The sequence below is a fragment of the Phalacrocorax aristotelis genome, chromosome 3 (assembly GCF_949628215.1).
Source record: "Phalacrocorax aristotelis chromosome 3, bGulAri2.1, whole genome shotgun sequence".
NCBI classification, from domain to species: domain Eukaryota; kingdom Metazoa; phylum Chordata; class Aves; order Suliformes; family Phalacrocoracidae; genus Phalacrocorax; species Phalacrocorax aristotelis.
In genome coordinates this window covers 60,819,351-60,841,620 of record NC_134278.1, presented here as the reverse complement: position 1 = coordinate 60,841,620, position 22,270 = coordinate 60,819,351, and the positions used below count along the sequence as shown (strand labels likewise).

Sequence of the window (22,270 nt, the reverse complement as noted above, 5' to 3'; positions counted from 1 at the left end):
CTCCTTGAGAAACAAGCCAACACAACAGATAACCCAAAATGGAAAATGAAACTGCAAAACAGCAAAACTTTTCCTGTAATGTGCTTGAGATGGTTGGGCACTAAGTAACTCTGAGTGAAGCCAGGCTACTTGTATTGCAACAGGCAATCTTAAAAGAGAAACAGACTGAGAACTATCTTGAGACAGTCAGACTCAGGAGATTTGAAAAGGACTATGAAGAGATGACATTGCTGATGCAGAAAGCAGATAGCCTGACCAGAGACAGTACTGATGTTCAGAAGGAAAGGAAGGAAACCAGGCAGTTCTGGTTCCAACAGCCTCAGCCAGTCAAAGAAAAACTCCAGATATGTGAGAAACTGTGTGGTAATCCCATGGGTTTTTTGCCATTAGGTTTGTAACATTACCTGTAGCTGAAGTCACAGGAAAGCCTGTAAATGCTATATCATGAATCTCCTTCCTTTACTGCCAGCTTTTCCAAATAAGGTCATTCCTGGGTGCTCTGTATGAGCATTATAAAATTTTCTTATGTTATTATCAAGTTTTGCAGAAAATATATCTCAATCTGTTGGCCCACGAAAAGGGATTGTTAGAGGACTTGCTGCCATTTCAAACACTGAGACTGAGAAGCATCTTATAATTCATCTATTCATTCATGTTTAATATATATCCAGAAGATTTCTGTCATTATGCAGCCTTAACCAAACCCATAGACCCCAATGTGATCATAGACTTACTCTTGTCAGTAATTCATCCATTTCTGTCACCAGGGTATCCAGATTTTCTTGTGCTAGCTGAAGAAGTCTCTCTGGTGCTCGCTGAGGTGAAAGCAAATGCTGTTGAGGAAGAGAGGAGGAAGAGTGAAAATCTCTATTTAATGGATCTCAGTGCTTCCAAATATTGTAGAGAAGCAGCGTCAAAAATTTCCTTTTCATTACAGTATATAACGCCCTGTAGTCTTTGACTCTTGTGTCACATCCATCCAACGTATTTTTCTCAGGAATCTTGACAGCTTTGCATAGTTAAGTGGAGAACCTAGAAGTATGGTAGGGGACATACAGTATATAAAATACATAACCGCTTTATGGACCACAAGCATTAACACTATTTTATTTGTATGTGACGTTACTTTTTCTGTGCCCGCAGTATAATTCCTTGCACATACATACACAAACTAGTGCTGTGAGATTTATTTGTTAAAATAAGTCAAAATAAATAACTGTAATAACTATTTATCAGCCAAAGCAAGTTTGAAGTAATTAAATCTTTAATTTTTCTTCTTCCTTGAAGCTATTCACAGCTATATGTTTGAACGGATTCAAGTACAGTTGTACCAAAGACGTGTTATTTATGTACGTGAATACTGTGAATATACCTTTAATTCCTGTGTCATATTCTCAAAACCATGCAACATTTTATATGGAGCAGGCAGTGGTCCACTAAGGTTAACACTCAGGATCATCTGGCTTAGCCGATCCAGGTCACTGAGAAGGAGTCCTGTGCATTCATCATCACAAGCTGGGGGGAAGAACAGCAAAGCTTATTTATACCTGCTAAATGTTTAAGACATATGTTTGAGTTAGAAATTTTATGGCACACATACAATTCTGTATGAGGTAACACTAATTTCAGGTAATTTACCCCAAAAGCATAATGGCAGGAAAAAAACGGAAACAACAACTAAGGAACAGGAAAGACATTATTGCTTAGAACTTGGTAATGGGACAGTTTAATATAAAAGATGAAGAGCAAAATTGGTTGGCTTACCTCACAAAAAAAGGAAATAATTATGGACTAGCCAATATAAAATCCTAAATTAGACAAGCAGTTCGGATGAAGTCTGAGAAAAGTGGACAGGTAATTTGCAAAATCTAAGGAGCACTTTAAGAAGTGTAGTATGGTTGTGGATTTGAACATAAGAAAACACTAAAGAAATCTTATAGTTTACATACTTTATAGGCATATAACAGCATGGCCAAGCGTGCTAAACTTGTAATACAGTCAGTAGAAAGAGTCCAGGCAAAAATACTGATAATTTTCTTTTAGGAAATGCTTTTCCCTACTTCCTTTCACTAACCAGCTTAGAAGTATTTAATGTATGCTACCTTCCTTGCAAATACTCTTTAGCATGAAAAATACTGGTATGCATATACTGAAAGGAGTTTGCATTTCAATCCCTCCTGCTTTCTATTAATTATTACAAGAAATTCTCATAACCTTAAAGTCTTGTATCATTTATGCTACTGACAGGAAAGTTCTTCGTCCTTTAGAACAGAGCTGTGGGAATGCCCTTCTGTTCCCTGCATAAAGATGCTACGCAGGACTGGCAAACCTAAACAACATCTCAGGAGATGGAGCACACTGTGAAACAATGAATTCACTGGTGATGTTAAGAGACATGGAGGATTGTACCTGAAGTTTTACAGGTATGTAATTATTTATTTAAGCAACACTCCTAGACAGGTCAATGGCTAAAAAAAAATATTAAATGACATGTATGCTTCTGTAGGAAAAAAAAAAGTAATTTTCCACAGAGAATTACTTGTTTTTCCTGAAATTTATTCTTCATGTAGATTAAATCTTTTCTGGTCTTTGAAGTTTTCACAGTTATCTAAACATTGTTCTTATTCTCTTGGTTGGCTGTTCAATATAGCAAGGAGTTGAGTCAAATACAGAGAAAAGAAGGATAATGAATACTAGTTTAATACACCATGAAACTCATGTGATGAGTGAAAAGGAGACAAGATAGATGCCGGCTTAGTGCAGTAAGGAGTGGGTGCAGAAAGCTAGATACTGTTATTTTAAGACTTCCTTTTGCATTTTCATTGCTTCCATTTGCGGACGACTTCCCCCTATTTCACAGTATTTTGTTACATAAGCTGAACTGCACTGGAACTTCTCTGCAGTTGTTAACTGTGGGCATGATACATTCTGATTTATGTTTCTATGTAAAATGAAAAAAAAAAAAGAGCTTATTACCATCTCAGCTCTTGTTGTCTGTGTGCTTGCTTTTAGAAGTCTGAGAGAATTAAAGGAAAAGCAAGTTTGACAACCAACTGAATGTTTTATATAACAAACACCTATTCTGTAGCTGGTCAAGAAGGTAAATAGACATGATAATAATTTTGCAGGGTGCAAATAAATGTTCTCGAACCTGAAAAGAGTTGGGGTTTGTTAGTTTGGGGTTCTTTTTGTTGTTATTTTTTTGTTTTATTTTTTTCCTGATACATTATTTCACTTATGAAACAACCTAAATCTATTCACCCTGAAAATTGTCAGAATGATGGGTAATAAGATGCTAAAAATTTGATAAGTGCTAAAGACAAACTCAATTCACACCAATAAGAAAAAAATGAACAGCTTATGAAGAGATGAAGTATTCTCAATGTGAGAATTCAGTATAAATTAACACCTCTTGCACGATAATCAGACTGAAAAGAGGAACTACATCAAGTGAGGGGTACAGTTGGGTAGATGAGACAGGACTAAGCTACTCCAATATGCAGTCTGAAATGTACTGTAGCTACGGGAAATATTTCAAGAGCATGATTTTATTTTGCAAGTCTAAATATTTCTGTGTCTAGCTGTAAAACTGTCAGGATAAATTTATATCTAATATTAACAAATGCAGCACTAAATTCAGATCATTACAGCCATGCAAGCATATAAGAGGCAAATCATGCAGTCAATATGACAATAGTCCAGCAAGCAATCAGTGCAAATTACTGCATTTTCCATTTTCACCACACTTTCCCATGCACAATAAGTGCTCTAAGGATTTTGACTTACCTCTTGTGAGAAGCGTCTCCAAAGTATGCATGTCAAAGAATTTTAAAAGAAAAAAAATTGCTCAAATAATAAAAGACGCTATAAGTTTATGGACACCTAACCATTTATTCCATCTTACAACGAGAAGGTAATGTACAATAAAGGAATCACATGTGTGAGCCACAGTGTTCCTCCCGTGAGTGATTATCTAACAGAATTTTGCTTTAAGATATTCATTGCTGTTAAGAGTCATTAGACTGTTAAGATGAGGTAATTGTTGGTCTAAGGGCAACCATGCAATCCCTGATATGAGACAGTATCCTATGATAGTCAGTGACTCTTCAGTACGTTTCCTATTGCTTCACAATAAAAAAGTGTTGAACTATTTTTAGGCTCATTAATCTGCTGCCTGTTACCCCATTTTTCCCATTTTGACACTGGTCTCACACCAAATAATAAACAAGGCCTCCTCTGCCCCCCAAAACAGAGGGAGCTGTAGAGAGCTGAAAGCTTTAGCTTCCTTGCCATTGCTACTGGTTTCAGGGAGTTTGCATGATCAATGTATCTCCAAAATCTGGGAAAATTCAGATCCAGGTCAGGGTCTAAAGTACTGACTCAGCTTTATTTCCAATTTTTCTTATTTATAAAGCCTCATTTGCTGGTTCTGATACATACCAGTACTAGTTAGGTTTATACAGTTGTTGAGTTGGGCAAAATATGTTGGAGCGTGCGTCTAAACTCAACAGGAGCTCATGCATCAAAAAAGGGAGAACAACTGATAGCTTATCAGCCTCTAGGCCAAGTAGGGGTGCCCATCCTGTATTGCGCTCATGCAGACAGAGAAGCAGTTGTCCATCCAGCACAGAGGTAAGTTTAATTCTTACGGCTGTGCCATAAGGGCTCACAATTTCTGCTAAACTCAGAACATAGTAGAAGCTAGTCCAATGCTTCATAGATCTGGTGTTCACTCTGTGAAGGCTTGTTATAAGAAGCTCCCAGCTCCTGCTGAATTAAGGACTGTGTAGGAGCCAGGAGATGCTTCTTTTCACAGATTCTTCACTGCCTCTGACAGAGACAGTATCTGTGCTTAGTTCTGAATTTGGGAGGGCTGAGATCATGGAGCTGCTCCCTGTTTTAGAGGGAAAACCTTGATTCTGCTGGGACTGGTGGTTAGGAGCTTCCTCATTCTACTGGGTGCAGAACTGAGCACCAGCTCGGAAAAACTCCCTCTCATTGCAAGCACCACCCTACTCAGAGTACAATGTTTAATTGTCCAAGACCTGGTATTAAAGGAATCTGATTATATAATTTTCTCCTTCTACCAATATTGAAGATTTAAACTCGTAAAGATGTACGTTTGTTGACTGCAGCATCACTGAAGGTCCTCTTTTTTTTTCCCCCACAAGACTGAGTTAAAGAAAAATTCCTAACAATGAATATGTGATCTCTCCATGTCATGATTGCTTCCTGTTCCCTGTTAATCTCGTACAGCAGAATCACATTGACTTTTTCACATTTAGGTTTTGGCTTGACCCCAAGGAACAGTTGTGACAGGCGCATACATCTGAGGAAAGGTTTTGCAGTTTCTGTTGCAACAGAGCTCTCAAAATATTGAAGCCAAATTTTTTTGAAGTCCCCATTGTAGTTACGACTGGTGCCCTGAAAGCATTCAGAAGGTGAGTTCTGACTTGCCATATAGGTTTAACAATAAAGCCTTGAAGTTCTCAGTAGGATCTTTTTTTTTCCCTAAACACTGCACATAGCAAGCAGAGTCACTGCTCCAACAACACTGCAGTCTACGGTCCTTCATTTTACATACTGCAAACTCTACAACTGAAGTGAAGTGGAATGTCACAAGATATAACAAAAACATACCCAAGACAATTGCTAATCTAAGAAAATTCAGCATTGCTACAGGCTTCATACAAACCCCCTTGTAACTCCTTCTTTCCACTTCAGCTTGCTATGGTCAAAGCTCTTTGGGAAGGATGAGGAGGGAGCAATACATGCTTTGGCTTGTTTACATATTCCTGGTATGCATGTGCAAAATATGAATCAAGTAAATACTAATGACCTCAGTCTGCCTGAGCATGCTGGGTACAGATGAACTGTTCATCACACAGCTCAGCCATGTTCTGGATTGGAACTGTGGGGTTTAACTAAGAAAACAAAAAAAATATACGCCTTCAAAACTGTAGTGATTATAGGCCAGTCAGCAATTGCCAGCTGACAACTTTCAGCACAATAAACACTGAGATATATTTATTACAGTAAAAATGAGTGATGCATACGGGAGCATCAATCATTTAGAGGACAACTCATTTGTAGTTACAATAAAAATAAAGATCCATAAGCATTAGAGAATATTTGGGAGAATTTTTGTCATATTTGACACTATACAAGAAAGCTGGCAGCATTATTAAAATTAGCTTGCAATCATTACTAATTTTCTTATTGGCTACTGACTGTTTCAAAACAGAAGGGAAAGTGAGGCTAAGTGGATTACTCGAGACCAAAAATTACAAGGAAGTCTTCATCAGCAGAGTAGTAAGGGTATCCGTACATGATGATCTAGATGGTCACTCTAGCTGGGGAAATAATCCAGTTATTTACTGTACTAATGCAAAAAAATTTAGAATTTTTATGATCTGTAGGAGACCATCCAGACTCTTCTATTACTTATATATATTAAAAAAAATCTACTTTTTGGATATAATTTTCCATGCCCTAATGGCACCCTAGAGAAAACAACATTTTTCTGTTCTAAGAACATAATGAGAAGTGAATTTTGTCTGTTCCATTCACCTGTAACTATCTTTCCATTGTTATTTAGCAGTAAACAAATTCTTCCCCTTTGTACAGTGGCTTTAAAAAATATATTCTCTTCCCATTCTACCTGTAGCTTTCTTAAATATAACTGTAATAACACAGCACTGAAAAGTGGCATGCACTAAGCAATTGAAAAATGACGTGTTATGAAAAAAAAATGTAACAACCTGGTAAAACAGATTTTGAGCTTTATCAGAAATAGATCACTTTAATGAACATGCATGCTCCTCTGGATTTCTTTCTGCCTTTTACTGCAAATTTTCACTCTAAAATCTTTAGAATACTTATAAGGCATATGTTAAAATATAGATGTTATATTTAAACAATAATACTTTACAATATTGTGACTAAAATATCTCTATAATTGGATTTAAATATGCATTATTTAGCTTTCATGTCATACTGTGTTGTGACCTTTCATAGAATTTGCCAAAAATTCATTATTCAGATGGTTATTCACTTTCCTAACTATTAACTATAACATACTAACATTGGACAGCTTAATCACACTAGGTTTTATATTACTTACAACTACATTTTTTCCAAACATAGGTGATTGTATTTACATGTATTTTCTTTAAGCTAGGCCATTTTACCACCTAACTAGGGGCTCTTCACACTTCTGACAGGTACCATGCCATTGCAATATTTGAAATAGAACTCTGCGAATGAGTAAAAGTAGATACATGCACACAGCTCATTTGAAATATTGAATGCAAACAGGATTCTGCATATGACATTAATTTTCTGTACATTAAGAGTACTATTACTATTATTATTACTATTATTACTACTATTAAAATTTCATTATGACTGAGGCTAATCAGGTGGGAATTTACTTAGTATTTTGGAAGTGGTTGATACATACAATATATTGTATACAGGACCAAATTCTCAGGTGCATTCTCACCAAATTCTCCAATCTCAATTCAGATTGGAACAGATAGATGTTCTGGGAGCAAGGAAGAAAAACTTCAGGGTTTCCCCAAAAGACATTTCTAATGGTTCTTTGACAATACGATGACTATTCAAGCACATTAGGGCCTGCAGCAATGAATCCCTATCAGAAGAAAACAGCTGTACACTGAAGCCTGTGACATACTAGGCAGTGTTAAGCATGGGCAAACTCCCACCAAGTCTACGCTCACCACACTCCCGTCGTCTGCCAGGCCCTCTGTGTCCAACACGGGCTACAAAGGTAAAGAGCTTATTGATCAGGCTGGTTTTCCACTGTGGCAGGGGTATTGCCCTGCATTAGCAGAGGCAGGTTTGGAGTAATCGGGGGTTGAGGAACATTTAAACAAAGGGAAAATCATACAGTGAGAGCAAATAGACATAAAGTGTCTACTGAAATATTTTTTTGCAATTTATGACATAGATGTTATTGATGTGGTGTCAATAGTAACAGACTAGTTCCTGTGATAGGAGAGATTTAAAGTACCTCCAATCTCTTCCTATAGGTGGTTCCTATTTTTATGACTAAAGGAAATAAATCTTTTCATTTGATACCTCTCTTTTAGCAATGACACAAAATGTCCATATGTACATGCAAAGGACTGTTTTTATGGTGAAAATTGATTATCTAGTTAAAGTAAAAACGCTGCTACAGGTAGTGTAGACACATTTCAACACCAGCACATGAATGTATTGCAGTTAAATCAGAGATTATGGAGAACCACGTCTTTCAAAGCAAAAAGGTGGAAAATTTGATTTGCCTGCACACAGCTTTTCCCATTCATACTGAGGATTTTTAACCTTATTATCCACACAGTGAAATAGTCTGATTAACAAATTGGAAAACGATTACAAATGAAAACTTGCACTTAAGCTGTTTTGTACAAAGAAACACTGCCACCTTGGATATGCAAAAGACTTTTCAGAATACTGATAAGGTAAATGACTAGTAAAAAACATACTAAGCGGTGCCTGAGATTTAAAACATTGGCTAGTACTGGAAATAATGTAACAGGTATTCAGTATGTTGAAAAATAAAGTAGTTTTCCTTTAGATGCCATTCTGGAAAACATAGTCCTTATTTTAAAATTTTGTAGCTGTAACACTTATGGACTTAACTCGTGATTACAATTCTCCTTGATATGTAGGCCACAAAATGGAATCCAAAGCATAGTTATTTCAACAAAGTAGCTACTTACTCTATTTGTGTTCATTTTGCTGTAGTTTAAAATGGAGCTTAAGATGTACGATAATTCAGAATTAAGTCCTAAACTACATCACACTGCAGGACATTAAAACTTTATTTCCCTTAAGTACACTAAGCTTTTCATCAGTGAACCAATGCCATATTATTAACATTATAGAAATAGAAGCATTTATGCCTATATTCCTAGTTACCTCTCTATTCATTTTCAAAGAAGAGTTGTACCTGGGAGTCAGGACTAATGCAAAAGCACTGAACTCAATAGTCACATTTAGAAGCTTAGTTCTGCTAAGCCCCAATCACTCTCTGAGAGCTGATCACAACCATTAAGTTGAGGGAAACAGTGTTCTGCACTGTGTAGTCCCTGACTCTATGTGCCTAATGTCTGCCTCTTCAACCACTCAAAGTAGCCACACATTTCATTCTTGACCGATATGATACCTTCAGCCATTTTTACCACTTCTTTGGCTTCTTTATTTTTCCAATTTACTTTTAAAATGTTTGCATTTTGTTTGAGCTGTACTAGCTGATTTTAATATTAGAGAGCTGTACATATCTGGGTATTGAGGTAAAGACAATGCATTCTGTGGGGGGAAAAAAAAAGTCTGTTTTGGTATCTACTCGCCTTGATGTTACATGTCCCTCACACAGGCACCCCCCCAGCCTGCCCCAAAATGGAAAAGCTCCAGTTAAAGTCCTATAGCAGATAAAAATCAGGCAAAACATTACAAGCAGTTAATTGTGCCTTGTCATATATTCAAAGATGCACAGATTAAGAAATATTATATTCTGTGGACTTAATGGATCCCTATCTGTATCTATCTGTATTCTACTTTAAAATGAACAATGATGGCCATGAGAGGAAAAAAAAAAAGATCTCAAGAAAATGAGTTCCTGCTCAACTGAGGATGTGGAGGAGAGGAAAATGCCTTATTTCAGTCAGGATTTAATAAGTGTTCTGGAAATGTTTTGCTACCTGAATCTTTTTCATAAGACATAAGCATACAGTATCATGGGAAATGAGATTGTGGGCTCAAAACAAACACTATCCAATTTCATGGAAAAAAATCTAAACAATCATGAAAGACAAGACACTTGGTACATATCAACTGAAGCAGGGCAAAGATACCAGTACTGTAAAATGTAACTTGGTGTTTTAGACTGTTAGTTCTCTATTTTTAACAAAGGAAGTTCTTTGTTCCTGGATATATTGTACTGTCAATTCCTATGTCTTTTAAGTTCCAATGGATGGTTGTTGAACCAACATGACCAAGCAAACCTTGGTAAAAACTTGCTGTGTGACTCACGGCATAGAGCATTGCAGTTGCTGGTTAAACATTTAGGACAACGCTAAAAAATTCACTAAGAGCAAATACCGTCACAACAACAGTGACAACCTGTAGCAAAACTACAGACTTTAAAAACCCATAAAAAGTAACCCCTTAAAGCTTCATTGTCAATTTTCAGGTTGCCTATTAAAAAGTATTGAGAGTTTTCCTAACATCTCAAGGCTTGTGAAAAAAACATGGACCAGAATGCCAAAGTAGTAAGAAACCTGGCAATTTTCAAAGAAACCCACACAACTGACAGATGCACAAGCAGGGTTAAATTTCTGAAATACAACAAACACAATCAAAAATTCTCCAAAACGACATTAGTATACGTACAAATGCATTTCATGCCATCACGCGCATGCCGATGTTCACAGCCAGCACACTTCCACCCTGTGAATCCAGGCTTGCAAGTACACCGCCCAGTGACAGGGTCACAGGGGACAGGCAGGGAACCGTATCGATCACACTCACATTCCTGGCAGGAGCCTCCTGGAGTTTGTGGGTTTCCCGTGTAGCCAGAAGAACATCTAGACATTGCAAATACAAAACCAGGTTTGGCCAACTGAGATGCATAGCGTACTACAATGAATACTTGGCAGGATTGTAAACAAAATGTACATGAACCTTTATTCATGAACCATTAAAAAAAAATCTTCGGTGCTTTATGACTCAGGATGCATTTATAGAGGGAGAATGTTGCAAACTGATAATAACTTTCAACCAGGACATGGAACAGTCTGGATAGAAGGAGTATGCGTAAGTGATTCCACACCTCTAACAGTTTTCGGTTAAACTTCTATTATACCATGACAAAAAGGTTTCTACATTAGCAGTGTTTGGTCTATAGACCTTTTCTTTCCCACTAGCCACTTGCATTCTGCATTAGAAGTGAAATCTCATAGTAGACTCTTGATAATCTTGATCATCTTAATACCGCAGCGTTGCTATGGATGGGACAACAGCTGCTGTTTAGATTTTTAATTTGCAATTTGCTCATTAATATGTTTATATGTGTCTTTCACAGTCAGTGCCCATGAGGACACAACAGTCACTAGAACAAAGGGTATGAGTGACATCAAGACACACAATAAGCATGGTATCTAATTTTAGATAAATCTCGTACTTTTCAGTTTAACTTCTGAGGCCCAGGGACACACACACCCCCTAAATCAGAAATTAAGACTAGGACAATATCTGTGATATAAGTAACACTGATTATCAGTTTACAGTGGGTGTACATAAAAATTGCCTATTATGGCTGAGCTTTAGCAACATATAAAAAGTAAATAACTTATCCAAAGGCATGTATTTAAACATTAGTAAACATATGCTTATAGTATCGAAGGACATTGCTCTCCTTTGTGTCTTGCCTGCCTTTCATTGCTCCTCGTTCTCCTTTCTCCTACCTTTCACAGTACTGGCCTTCATATCCAGGTGGGCATGCAGTACACCGGTAATCACTAGGTCCTTCCGCAACACAAGACGGGCTAAAACTAAAACAAAAGCAAATAAAAAACTTTTTCCACTCTATTGCATCATTTCACTCTAGTCAGCTGTGCCAAAGGGCTCATGGTAAGCTCCACTCTTAATGTAAATGGCAGCGTTTTCTCATCTGTTTATAAGCACCTGTGGGAGATCCTTCCTTTCGATTAAGAATTTTGTGAATGCCTTGCTGTGATACTGGCACATTTTAGACAAATGCTGGAAGTGCAGAATCAACGAGGTCGTATCAGAGGGGATGGAGTCAGCAGTGCCCATGCTGTACGTCTGTGTGATTGAATGGTGCTGTCACAGTGGTCAAGAAAAGGTAGTAATGGGAAGGATGTGAAACAAAAGATTAAGAAACTGAGCTAACAAACATCCAGCCTTTCCAGTCTGGTTTAATTTTAGTTTGAATAAAAAGAGATAAGCTGGGAAGAGTTTACTCAGAGGTAACACATAAAGAGGGAGAAACGAACCAAAGTCATAGCCATGTGGAACCTTCCAAAAAGGCACTGTCAGATGATCTTCTCAAAGATGGACTGAAAAGACTGACCTACAAAGGAAAAAACAAACCCTAGAAGCTACCTTCTTCAGGATCAGGCAGGGGATATATCTTAATTACAGAAGACACTAGATTATTTATACTAAGCCACGACATAGATGAAGAACGAGTGACTGCAGTGTGTACCTATGGGAACTGTGCAAAGTAGCATGTTGCTGCAATTAGTGCATTAAGTGCCTGCACAGACAATTAAAACAAACAAAAAGGGTAGGGGAAAAGAAGCACAGACTAAATATTAAAATGGTGCAATACTGTAAAGCTCTTTCAGCTCTTTGTGGAAGAACCAGAAAAACACAGACGTGGTTAGCAGTGAGCCCAGAGCTCCTTCTTGGTGCAGTATAGTCAGCATCCTACTCTGATTTCCTTATAATGCATTAAATCAATAGTGCTTGAATGAGTACACAAAATTACACCTTTGCAAAAAATGTAAACAAATTGATCAATTACTCGCAAACTCATTATCCAACACATTTTCAGCTCTATAAAAGTAGATCCACACCCCCAGGAACAAACATTAGTGGAGTTTTGTGAAATTTCATATATAAAAATAATTGCACTATACTAATTCACAAGTATTATCATGTCAGTCATGCCATAATAAGCTAATGAGATAGCTCATTAGCTATCTGCATGTCATGCAGATTATGATTACTCAGCTACCATACAATAGCTGCAGGTAGTTAGATTTTTTCCATAACAGTACCTTGAAGAGCTTTCACTGAGCTGCACAACACACATAAATTCAAGGTGCGATACCCTCGTTTTCCACCTAATTCTGTAGCTTTATGGAATATATCTATCCATCTAGGCCTATCCATTGAAACGTTAGGCATTTAGTCTAAGCCAACTGTCCAGCTATCCTCTACCAGCAGTGCAAAAATTGTGATGCACAGACAGGCATATACAGACATTTGAAACACCTCCTCCCCCACCCTCCGTTCAATGGTGTTTTCCTTCAGTTTTAACATGGGTGAGATATATAGTCATCTGACCCTGCATTTATTATACAGGGACCAAAATTGTTGATGACTACAGCTAACAGGAGAAATCCTGTCCGTGATGTCTAGAGACATCTGAGTTAAGCTCTATAAAACCCAAGCAGTTCTGTTTCTGGACACACTCAGATCTGACTGTTCTCTTGACAGCACTAAGAAATTGGATCACTCTCTCATGATTAAGTGTATTTACTAATTTCAGACTAGGTGTTATTCACTTATCTCCTATGAAGGCTTTTGGCAAAAAAGCCTCATGATCACATCATGTGAGCATGACACAAAAGGCCTTGACAACAACTGCAGCCATGCAGGCCATGTGGTTGCATGAGGTATTGGCACTTTGCTTGCTCGCCCTTCCTCAGGCAGCTCAGCAATTTGAGTGCACATCCAGGACACACATACTACCTGGAGTCCACACATTTCTCAACTGTAGAGCACTTCGGTGACACCCACACCCTGTGTTTTACCTTAGCTTTTAGATAAAATACTGAAGTCATTTCTGGAGCACAGTGTGGAGAATATGTCTAAATTCTTGTAGCAGCATGCCATCACCACCCAGGTGAAAAGGCCTGCTCATTTTCTGATCTGACACCTGTATTTCTGGGCAACCAAAGGTTCTTAAGCCCCAGAAAAAAAATAGGATTGAATGATATTTTCAGCACCTCCTATTGCCAGTCAGTAACAGAAAAAGTTTTTTCCAGTGTGTTTGCTGATGTGCAAAGCTGAGAAGCTTGGCTGATCTTGTTCTTTGCAACTTGAATTTCCTTTCTCCATACTAATAGGTAGAACATGTAATCAAGTCATGAAAAAGGGTACAACTCAGATAAACTTGCAGTTAAGACCACATTATAACTTCCTGAGATAAAGGGTATTTCTTTAAGCCCCTTTTATAATTGTTTGGTTGTTCTCAGTTTGGTATTTATGAGGTTTGGAAGTCTTCTTAAAACAACTTGCCATGGATGAAAGATCATGATGTGTTTAGCTACTGATGTTTGAGAAAGGGATTTCCTCCTTCAAAATAAACCTCAGACCACCCCAAAATGATAAAATGAAGAAGAAAGAAGAAGAAAAAAAATTTTCCCAGACATAGTGGCTGAAATACTTCTAAAACATCCTAAACGTCAGAGAAAGCACAGAAAAATGGTTTTAAGGAACATTTCCAACCTTTCAAGAGAACAATCATGAAACAAACCTTTTCAGAGCAGTCCTATGGTATGATTCCAAATATCATTAAGAGCTTCTCAGCAAAAGAAGAAACAAATCTCAAGTGCTAAAGTATCATTTGTTGGGAACACATGCAGAGACATCGTGGCAAGGCTCATTAGCATAAAGCAGCCAATAAAATTTATGCTGCAATAACTATATTGCTTTTAAATTATTCTATCTTTCACAAATTGCCTAAAACTCATGTAACATTAAATAAGGAATCAATAAATTCCACAGTGGAGCAAGAAAGGCACTGTAACACATTTATACCAACATAATATATGAGCATAAGACTTTTTACAGCTCCCTTGTGGCTATATTGTACTTGAGTTCTGCTCTAGCTTTGTTTGTGAGAATAACTTTATAACACACATTCATTATCTGTTGAGTATTGCATTTTCTAGCACTTATTAATTTATTCATCACAAATTAGCAAGAGAGCAATTCCCGACTTTTAAAGGGAGATCAATTAGCAAAAGTAGATAGGAAATTTTTAGTATGGCTTACATGATGCACTTCTCCTGCAGCCATCTGAAGAAGGACACAGTGAGCCCAAAATGAAGTTCTTGCTTGCTGCAAAGGTAATTCTGCATCATGAGTTTGCTTACTTACTTGTTACTAGAAGTGGATAGGGGACAAGCACAAGGCTGACAGTCGTCCGGGGAGCCTTGGACAATGCCATAAAACCCCAGGGCACATCTCTCACAGTGGTGACCAGCAGTATTGTGCTGACAATTCTGCAGAGGAAGGAGCCAGAATAAAAGCTGTATTTGATAATTACAAGAAAGCAGACAACATTTTATTCCCAGCCTCAGGGATTCAAAGTTATTTCGATTCATAATTTCTCTCTCCCTGATATGATATGCAGTGGGACCGCTTGCTTAAAGCATCTGTCAAATGCCTGCTGAGTTATATACGGGTTTACAAGGAGGAAGAATGGAGGCTTGCAGCTAGCCAGATGTATCCTATAGAATTTCCTGTTCCATTCATCCTTCTTCCCGTCTTCTGTTCCAGCCGTTGAAGCAGGAGAAATAATAAATTAAAATTCAATCTTACTGTATCAGGTCACACATATTATTACCTATAAGAGCAGTGTTGTGTTTGCTATACGACACATGGTACATTGCCTCTTTCGTTTGCAGGTATTTAGTTCTTCTTTTTACACAAATAGTAATTCAGCAGCAATAAAACACTGCATAATCTGAATTCTAGAAAATCAGAATGGAAAACTCCAAAGGTAGACGGTTTGCTTTTTTGACCCCCCTTTAAATTTGACACTTAAGCTATTTAAACAAAATTGGATTAAAATATTGTCCTATATTTTTTTAGATCAGTTACACAATTTATGAATTTTACATTAAGATTAATCTAGTGCATAAGTTCAGAAATATAATACCTGACAAACTGATGTTTCAGGGTCACACATAGTACTGTGTCCATGACACTGACATACAACACAGGCGCCTAAGGTCTGAGCAGGTGTCCTTTCTGCAGGTGAAGATGGAAGCCTATAAAATCCTGGAGAGCATGACTGCAATAAAAAAGATGCAGAAGAAAACAGATCATTACGGACTGGACTAGGTATGGGGAGCATTGCAAGCTCATCTTTCCAATCACCAGTTTTTACAACTTGTGAAAAGAACCTGACAGGTTTCCAGCTGTGGTACAAACAATACACAGATAACAAGAGCCAGCCCTAATTGGAAACATTGCTGAAAAATCCCTGGAGCATGCCACTGGCACCAGGCTTTTCACACTACAGCCTGAGAGACCTTTCATTCAGATGCAGAACACCTCACTGTTCTCACTGTGCACCAAGCATCATTCCTTTCATTTCTTAAGAATAAGGTTTGTTTTTGAAATAAATTTTTTGCATGGACTGTGGAGAGCAAGCATGATGGTTCTGTTTCCTTCACCCCTGGTAACTTTTTCAGGTTTGACAAGCTAATATCTGCCTACATATTGCCTGATGGATAACAAGCAAAAGCTGAATGATGATAATCAAAAACTGGCTGCATGGCTGCATTATTTATAGATATATGATTTAAAGACCATAAAAGTAGAGAATTCAAAATATTAAAGGTTTTACATGTCTTGGGACTATTAGCCCCATATCAAATTTATCTGTCACTAAGTCTCCTCTGCCCAAGCTTGGCAATAAAATTCTGAGGGGAAACCAAAAATTACTGCCAAAGCTGACACATGCAAAATCAAGCACTTGGTCTTTATTTCAGGCTTATGATGCAAATGTATGACAGTGTCTACATAGTCCCAGAAAGCACACAGCGACGGTAGCATAAAAATACAAACAGGACCGTTTTGATAGTTCAGACCGTTAGGGGTAAGCACATACAGACAAGTCACTCGTCCCACATAAAAATCCCACCACCTAGTGGTGCCAGGAGCCTATGAAGGCTGTCTGATGTAATTTCCTACTGTTGACCACTATTTCTGCTTTTTGGAAAGAATGTTGAGTAGTGTACTTTTCACACAGCAATAAAATAGATGCAAAATAAACAAAAAAGACTCTGGAGTAAGTAACTTTTTATGATCAAAAGCAGGATTTTTCAGTCAAGCACTAGCTGACATCCTGGATTCTATTCATATGACACCACTCCGACAGTTTTATAATCATCGCCAAAACCTCCAGGAGTCTAAGTTATGGAAAAGGCATAAACATAATTATTTTCTTTAGAATCACAAAGAAAGTAATTTAACTCACTTCTGCTTTCCACTTTTATTTTGACTTAGGCTACATTAAGATCCCTGAAGCATAGAAACAGACTATCTGCTTTTTCATGGTTTGTGAAGAATTCCAATTTAGATAAATAATCTCAAATGAAAGTAATTTTTTTGCTTAGTACAATTTCCTCATTTTTTGCTCTCTCTCCGTCCCCAGAAGAGTCCTTCTCCAAACATAAAATGGTATAAAGCACAGCTTTACAAGTTCTGAGTAACTTTAAGATTGGGGTATAAATATATGGTATATCCTCAAACAAATCTAATCTCTAACTGTTTTTTCTGATAGGCTATTGACACTCTTCTCATCTATTTTGATCTAAGCATTTCTGAGATGAAATGCGACACAGACAAAAGATGAAGCAGACTACATTTTCCATTACTACTTTGTAAGATTTTCAGAAGTAACCATTAGGGAAACTCTCACCAATGCTTTCTAGCCTGCTACTGGATTAAAAAAAAAAAAAAAAAAAAAGGATATAAATGTCACTTCTAGTAAAAACTGCTGTGCACAGAGTCCTCACAATGCAATTACAGGATAAATCAGGAAATAGATACATAAACCCTGTTAGCATTTGCTTAAAGAATGCCTGGGTATCAGATGTGTTTTTTTCTCCTGCTGAAATTAAATAAACCTTTTCAGAACACACCGTAACCTTCACTGAGCACTCTAAAAATAAACTAAGTTACGAGCATGTGAAGACTGCACAATTAAGCACAAAGTATGAAGGTTGCAACTGAGACATTTATTCCAGCCCCTGGTGGGTGTGAATTAAAATAAAGTTGTAATTACATTATCATATATTTTTCTTTGAAAATGCAATTTGTTACAGTAATTTCAAAAAAAAATCTGTACTTCTGAGCAAATGCTGGAGCCCGTTAATTTCTCATGTGTGTATTTACACACATCCAGATGTATGCTCTTATCGAAATAGTGTGCAAAGAAAGACTTTGTTCACTTCCTTGCACACATTTCCTATGAACTCACTGTTCCTGTTGCCTCATTTTCTGCATAACACAAGCCTGTACAACATCTGAAAGGAGCAGAGTTCTCGCAGATAAGACGGCATCTTTCCCTTCACTTATTCACTCAAAATTTTCTCCCACCGCCAGCTTGGGGAAACCCTTTACAAGATCCTACTTAGTCAGGGAGTCTGAGGACTTTGCAGAATACTCAAGGCGTTGTTCCCTGCTACTGCCACCTAGCAATTCCAACAAAGGCGTTTGGAATTGCTAGTCCTGCTTAATAATAAAAACATGCTGGTTTGCACACCGAAAGACTGCCAGTCTCATCATCAAAAGCACACACAGTCAAAAATTTTGTCTATTCTGCCAAGTGTTACACCTTGAACACTTCCTCTGGTACCTTTCATAAGATACCTTTTACAAATGCAAACAAGTCAGCTGATTTTCTATAAAACGTGGGCACTTTTGAAACATGCAATCTTCAGCATGAAAACATTTAGATAAGCAAAAACAATATATATAGTACATTTATAAGGAGCACAAGTTCACCTAGTTGACCAACACTTTTCTCCCAGTGTTCGGTGAGTTAGAAATTTACCAAACTTCAACAGTTCAGGACAAAAGTTTCCATTCCTATCAGATCTATTTTGTTTTATTTTAAGACAGTGATTCAACTGCTTCTAAAAATACAGCAAAATACACTAACGGGACCGTGTTCCAGAATTTCTGCTCTTTTTACAAGCAGCTCCATCGCTTACATAAAGGGTATTGAAACTTGACAGGAGGCAAGCTTTTGTCTATGGACTGAGCAAGATCTTACCGGAGTCCTATACCACCACTGGAAGAATAACTGTGGGAGAGTAAAATGGAAAAATATTTGCCAGAAATCAGTGGTCCTTTCCAATGTATTTTCATAAATCCACTTGAATAAATCATAATTATTGAGAAAACTGACAGTTTGAACGTGCACAGTAGACATTTCCTGAAGTTTTGAATACATCTCCCATGAAGCTTCTTTCATGAAGCACAGACATACCACAGGATGGTTTTCATCTGCATTTTTAATATATTTGCAGTGCTATTTTGAGCATTCACGCATGCAAAATGAAAGCAAAATGGACAACTTTCATCCTATTAGTGCTGGTCCACAAAGGTACGCTTTTGGAACAGTTTCACGAGGAAAGATCAATGTGAGGAATCTACAAGTTCTCAACTATGAACTGCCTTTTGACCAACTGTTCAGAATGCACTATTTCAACTTTTGCTTTTGAAATTACCTCTTTTAAAATTTTGTTGTTATTTGGGTTATTCATTATAATACAAACATTTAAGAAATCCAAATTATAATGCTGTTCAGCTTTTTTCCCAAACAAAATACTTCAATCAATCATACAGATATTAAATTTTTTAATGAGAATTTAAATGCCAAACAAGGCAAACTTGAAAATCTGGAAAGCCTTTACAGAATTTTAAAATTCTGCATTAGAGTGCTTGTTGCTACAACTTTAATAATATTTTTTTGTTTCTTTGTTTTCATATTAATTTTTATACTTTATTTGGTCAATTTCATTCAACTGATAGAACTTTAACTTTTCAGGAATAAGTACAATGTAACTTTTAATTATTCACTATTACAAATGTTAATTTGCAGTTTACTTACCACTATCAATAATTTATAGAATCAGTTGGGGTTTAATTTGACAGAGAGGTTTCCTGTGTTTTTCTCCACAGATTCTGTGAATCAAGGTTATGCTAAAATGATGCATACAGTTCAGCCTTTTGGAGGATATGGTATTGTAAGTTTATTGTGTATTATGGCCTCACCGTAACACGATAACATAGTGCAATCTGTTGTACACAGTACATTACAATATGTTATACCCTTATGTGTCCAAATAGGCTTGATCAGGCAGTATCAGTCACACAATTCAGCCTCAGAGATGCTGGCCCAGTAAAATGCACTTTTCTGTATTCTAAGTAATCTAACTCATTGCCATGGTTTCAGTAGCATATTTGCCTAAAGCAAAAAAAAAAAAAAAAGCTTAACTTTCTTGTGAGAGACATACCTGAGAGAGAATGAATGACAGTTATTAAGTTAAGGCAGAATTGTTGCCAGTTAAATGAATTCACATTCTAATTACTTATCACACTTTACTAATGAATGGACTGAAGAAGGTATAAAGACTTATTGGAAGTCAGGTTCATACTGTACCTCACAAGACAAACCAGAGTAACCCACTGGGCAGTCACATTTCTCAATAAAGGAAGCCTGAGGAGTCACCCCAGACACAGTGCTGCCTTCGGCAACTTCCATTGAGATCTCAGAAATCCTGAAAAAAAGGAGCAAACATCTCTAATGAGATTAGTCAAGCACTAACTCAAACCCAGTTAATTCATTGTCAGCTGGCATGGGAGAAAATGGTTTTATTTGGGTGTTTGTAGGGTCTTGATCTACAGGACACACAAACGGCACCATTTTTGCCTCTTCTCAGGAAACAACAAAGCTACCACAACCTACAATCTCATTTTCCATTTCTAGGCATTAGTATAACTAACTTTTCTCTCCTGCTTGATTCTCTCTCTTTTTTAAATCTCTTTTCAGCCAAACTATTAACAAAAGCTCGTATCTGATTCCTCATTTAGAGGGACTCATTAAGAAATTGAAGTCACATATCAAATGCAGTTCCAATTCATAATTCTCATAGGTACGACAATAAAATTGTTCACTAAATGAGCCTTTAATGAGGCAACCATTTAAAAAAATAAAATCTACCCTCAGGAACTAAAGCAACCTAACAAGCTCTAAAGCTGACTTCAGAGACACTGGACATTTGCCTTTTTAGCAGGAATTTTAAGATCTGTAGCCAGCTATCCTTTTTTTTTTTTCTCTTAGGATCATTTAGACACAGAAACAAATAATTTCAAGCAAACAAGAAATCCTACTACAGAAGTATCTGCTAGTATCAGAAAGGGATATGCTTCATGGTAGAGCTTCTGACATTTAAACTTTCCAAACATTTGTTTGACTGTATCAATAACAATATCCTTCCCTCTCAACCACTCCGTCTTTCCAGCATGCATGCTGACCTGCCAAATAGGGTTGAGTACATCACCGACAAAGACGACAAACATAGTATCTAATGAAATACACTTGATCCTAATGTACCGCAATGCTGTTCGTTTAGCTTACTTCTTTATTTTGGTGGTTTGTTTAAAAGAATGCTATGATCTGGAAGCCCTTACTGTCTTTGAGAAACAAAAAGGGTAGAATAGTGTAAATTTTAAAGCTTCAAATATATTGCCAACTTAAAAGAAAATGTTGACAAACATGTGACTAACTAGCTGAATAAATATCAAAAAAGCAGCTGGAGTCTATTCATTACATGTCTTGTGCGTAGAGCTAATGCAGAGGAGCTCACAGAACTGCTCAACTCCTTCTCATGCTCATGGTCCATTCATCTACTCCCAGACCTTGATTACTGAGTGACTGAGTGACACTCTTCTGTACATTGGCATATAGGCACCAATGTCAGGATGACTGTAGGAAAAAACAAATGCCTACTGCTGATCTAGATGAGAGTTTTGTGATTGAAGTTAGGTGACCTGTACGTTTTGATACCTTGCATCAGTGCAAAATCTCCAGATCATCTAGTGCTTAAACCCTGTGTTCCCTTCTTACTACCTGATGAAAGAGGTTCAGTGGAGCAGGGAAACTGAACAAAAAAAAGTCCAAGTAAACAGCCAGGTCAAAACAGAAGACTGAAAATAAAGAGGGCAAAACCATTCAGATCTGATATGTCAATGTAGGCTTACATTGAAATCTCTGTACATTTAATGGAAAACTAGAATGAAATCTGCTTCTCCATCATCTTCAAGGCTGAGGCAATGGTCTGTGTGCTGCGAAAAATCTCTTTACTGTCAGGAAGTTGTATTTACATAATAATGTACTCTGGGACCACAAAGCTACCTGTTGTTTGTGTGAAAATGCTACTTAAGGAAGGTCAGGCTTGGCTGATTCTTGGAACATGTCTAATAGGCAGCAGTCCAACAACTGCTACCTGATCAGTATCAGGGATATTGAAATATTCACAGTCAAATTGAAAGCATACTTCCAATTCAAACTAATTTATTATCACAGTCTAGTTGCCTGAAAAGCAAAACAAAATCTAATAAAAGAAATGTTTCAATTTAGAGCAGTGAATGTGAAAATGAGGGCAACAACATGAACAATACA

At 37.2% G+C, this 22,270-nt stretch overlaps 1 protein-coding gene across 2 annotated transcripts in view; it reads right to left on the bottom strand.

Moving 5' to 3' along the window:
- The window catches only part of LAMA2 (laminin subunit alpha 2), a 387,452-nt gene that overhangs the window by 92,833 nt on the left and 272,349 nt on the right, over window positions 1-22,270 (bottom strand). For both annotated transcript variants that reach the window (XM_075087596.1, XM_075087597.1), the window contains exons 28-34: window positions 20,249-20,366; window positions 15,728-15,862; window positions 14,944-15,068; window positions 11,493-11,579; window positions 10,420-10,613; window positions 1,373-1,515; window positions 735-833 (exon numbers count right to left, since the gene is read on the bottom strand). In XM_075087596.1, the coding sequence (XP_074943697.1) occupies window positions 735-833; window positions 1,373-1,515; window positions 10,420-10,613; window positions 11,493-11,579; window positions 14,944-15,068; window positions 15,728-15,862; window positions 20,249-20,366 (901 nt within the window). The remainder of the gene's footprint in view (window positions 1-734; window positions 834-1,372; window positions 1,516-10,419; window positions 10,614-11,492; window positions 11,580-14,943; window positions 15,069-15,727; window positions 15,863-20,248; window positions 20,367-22,270) is intronic.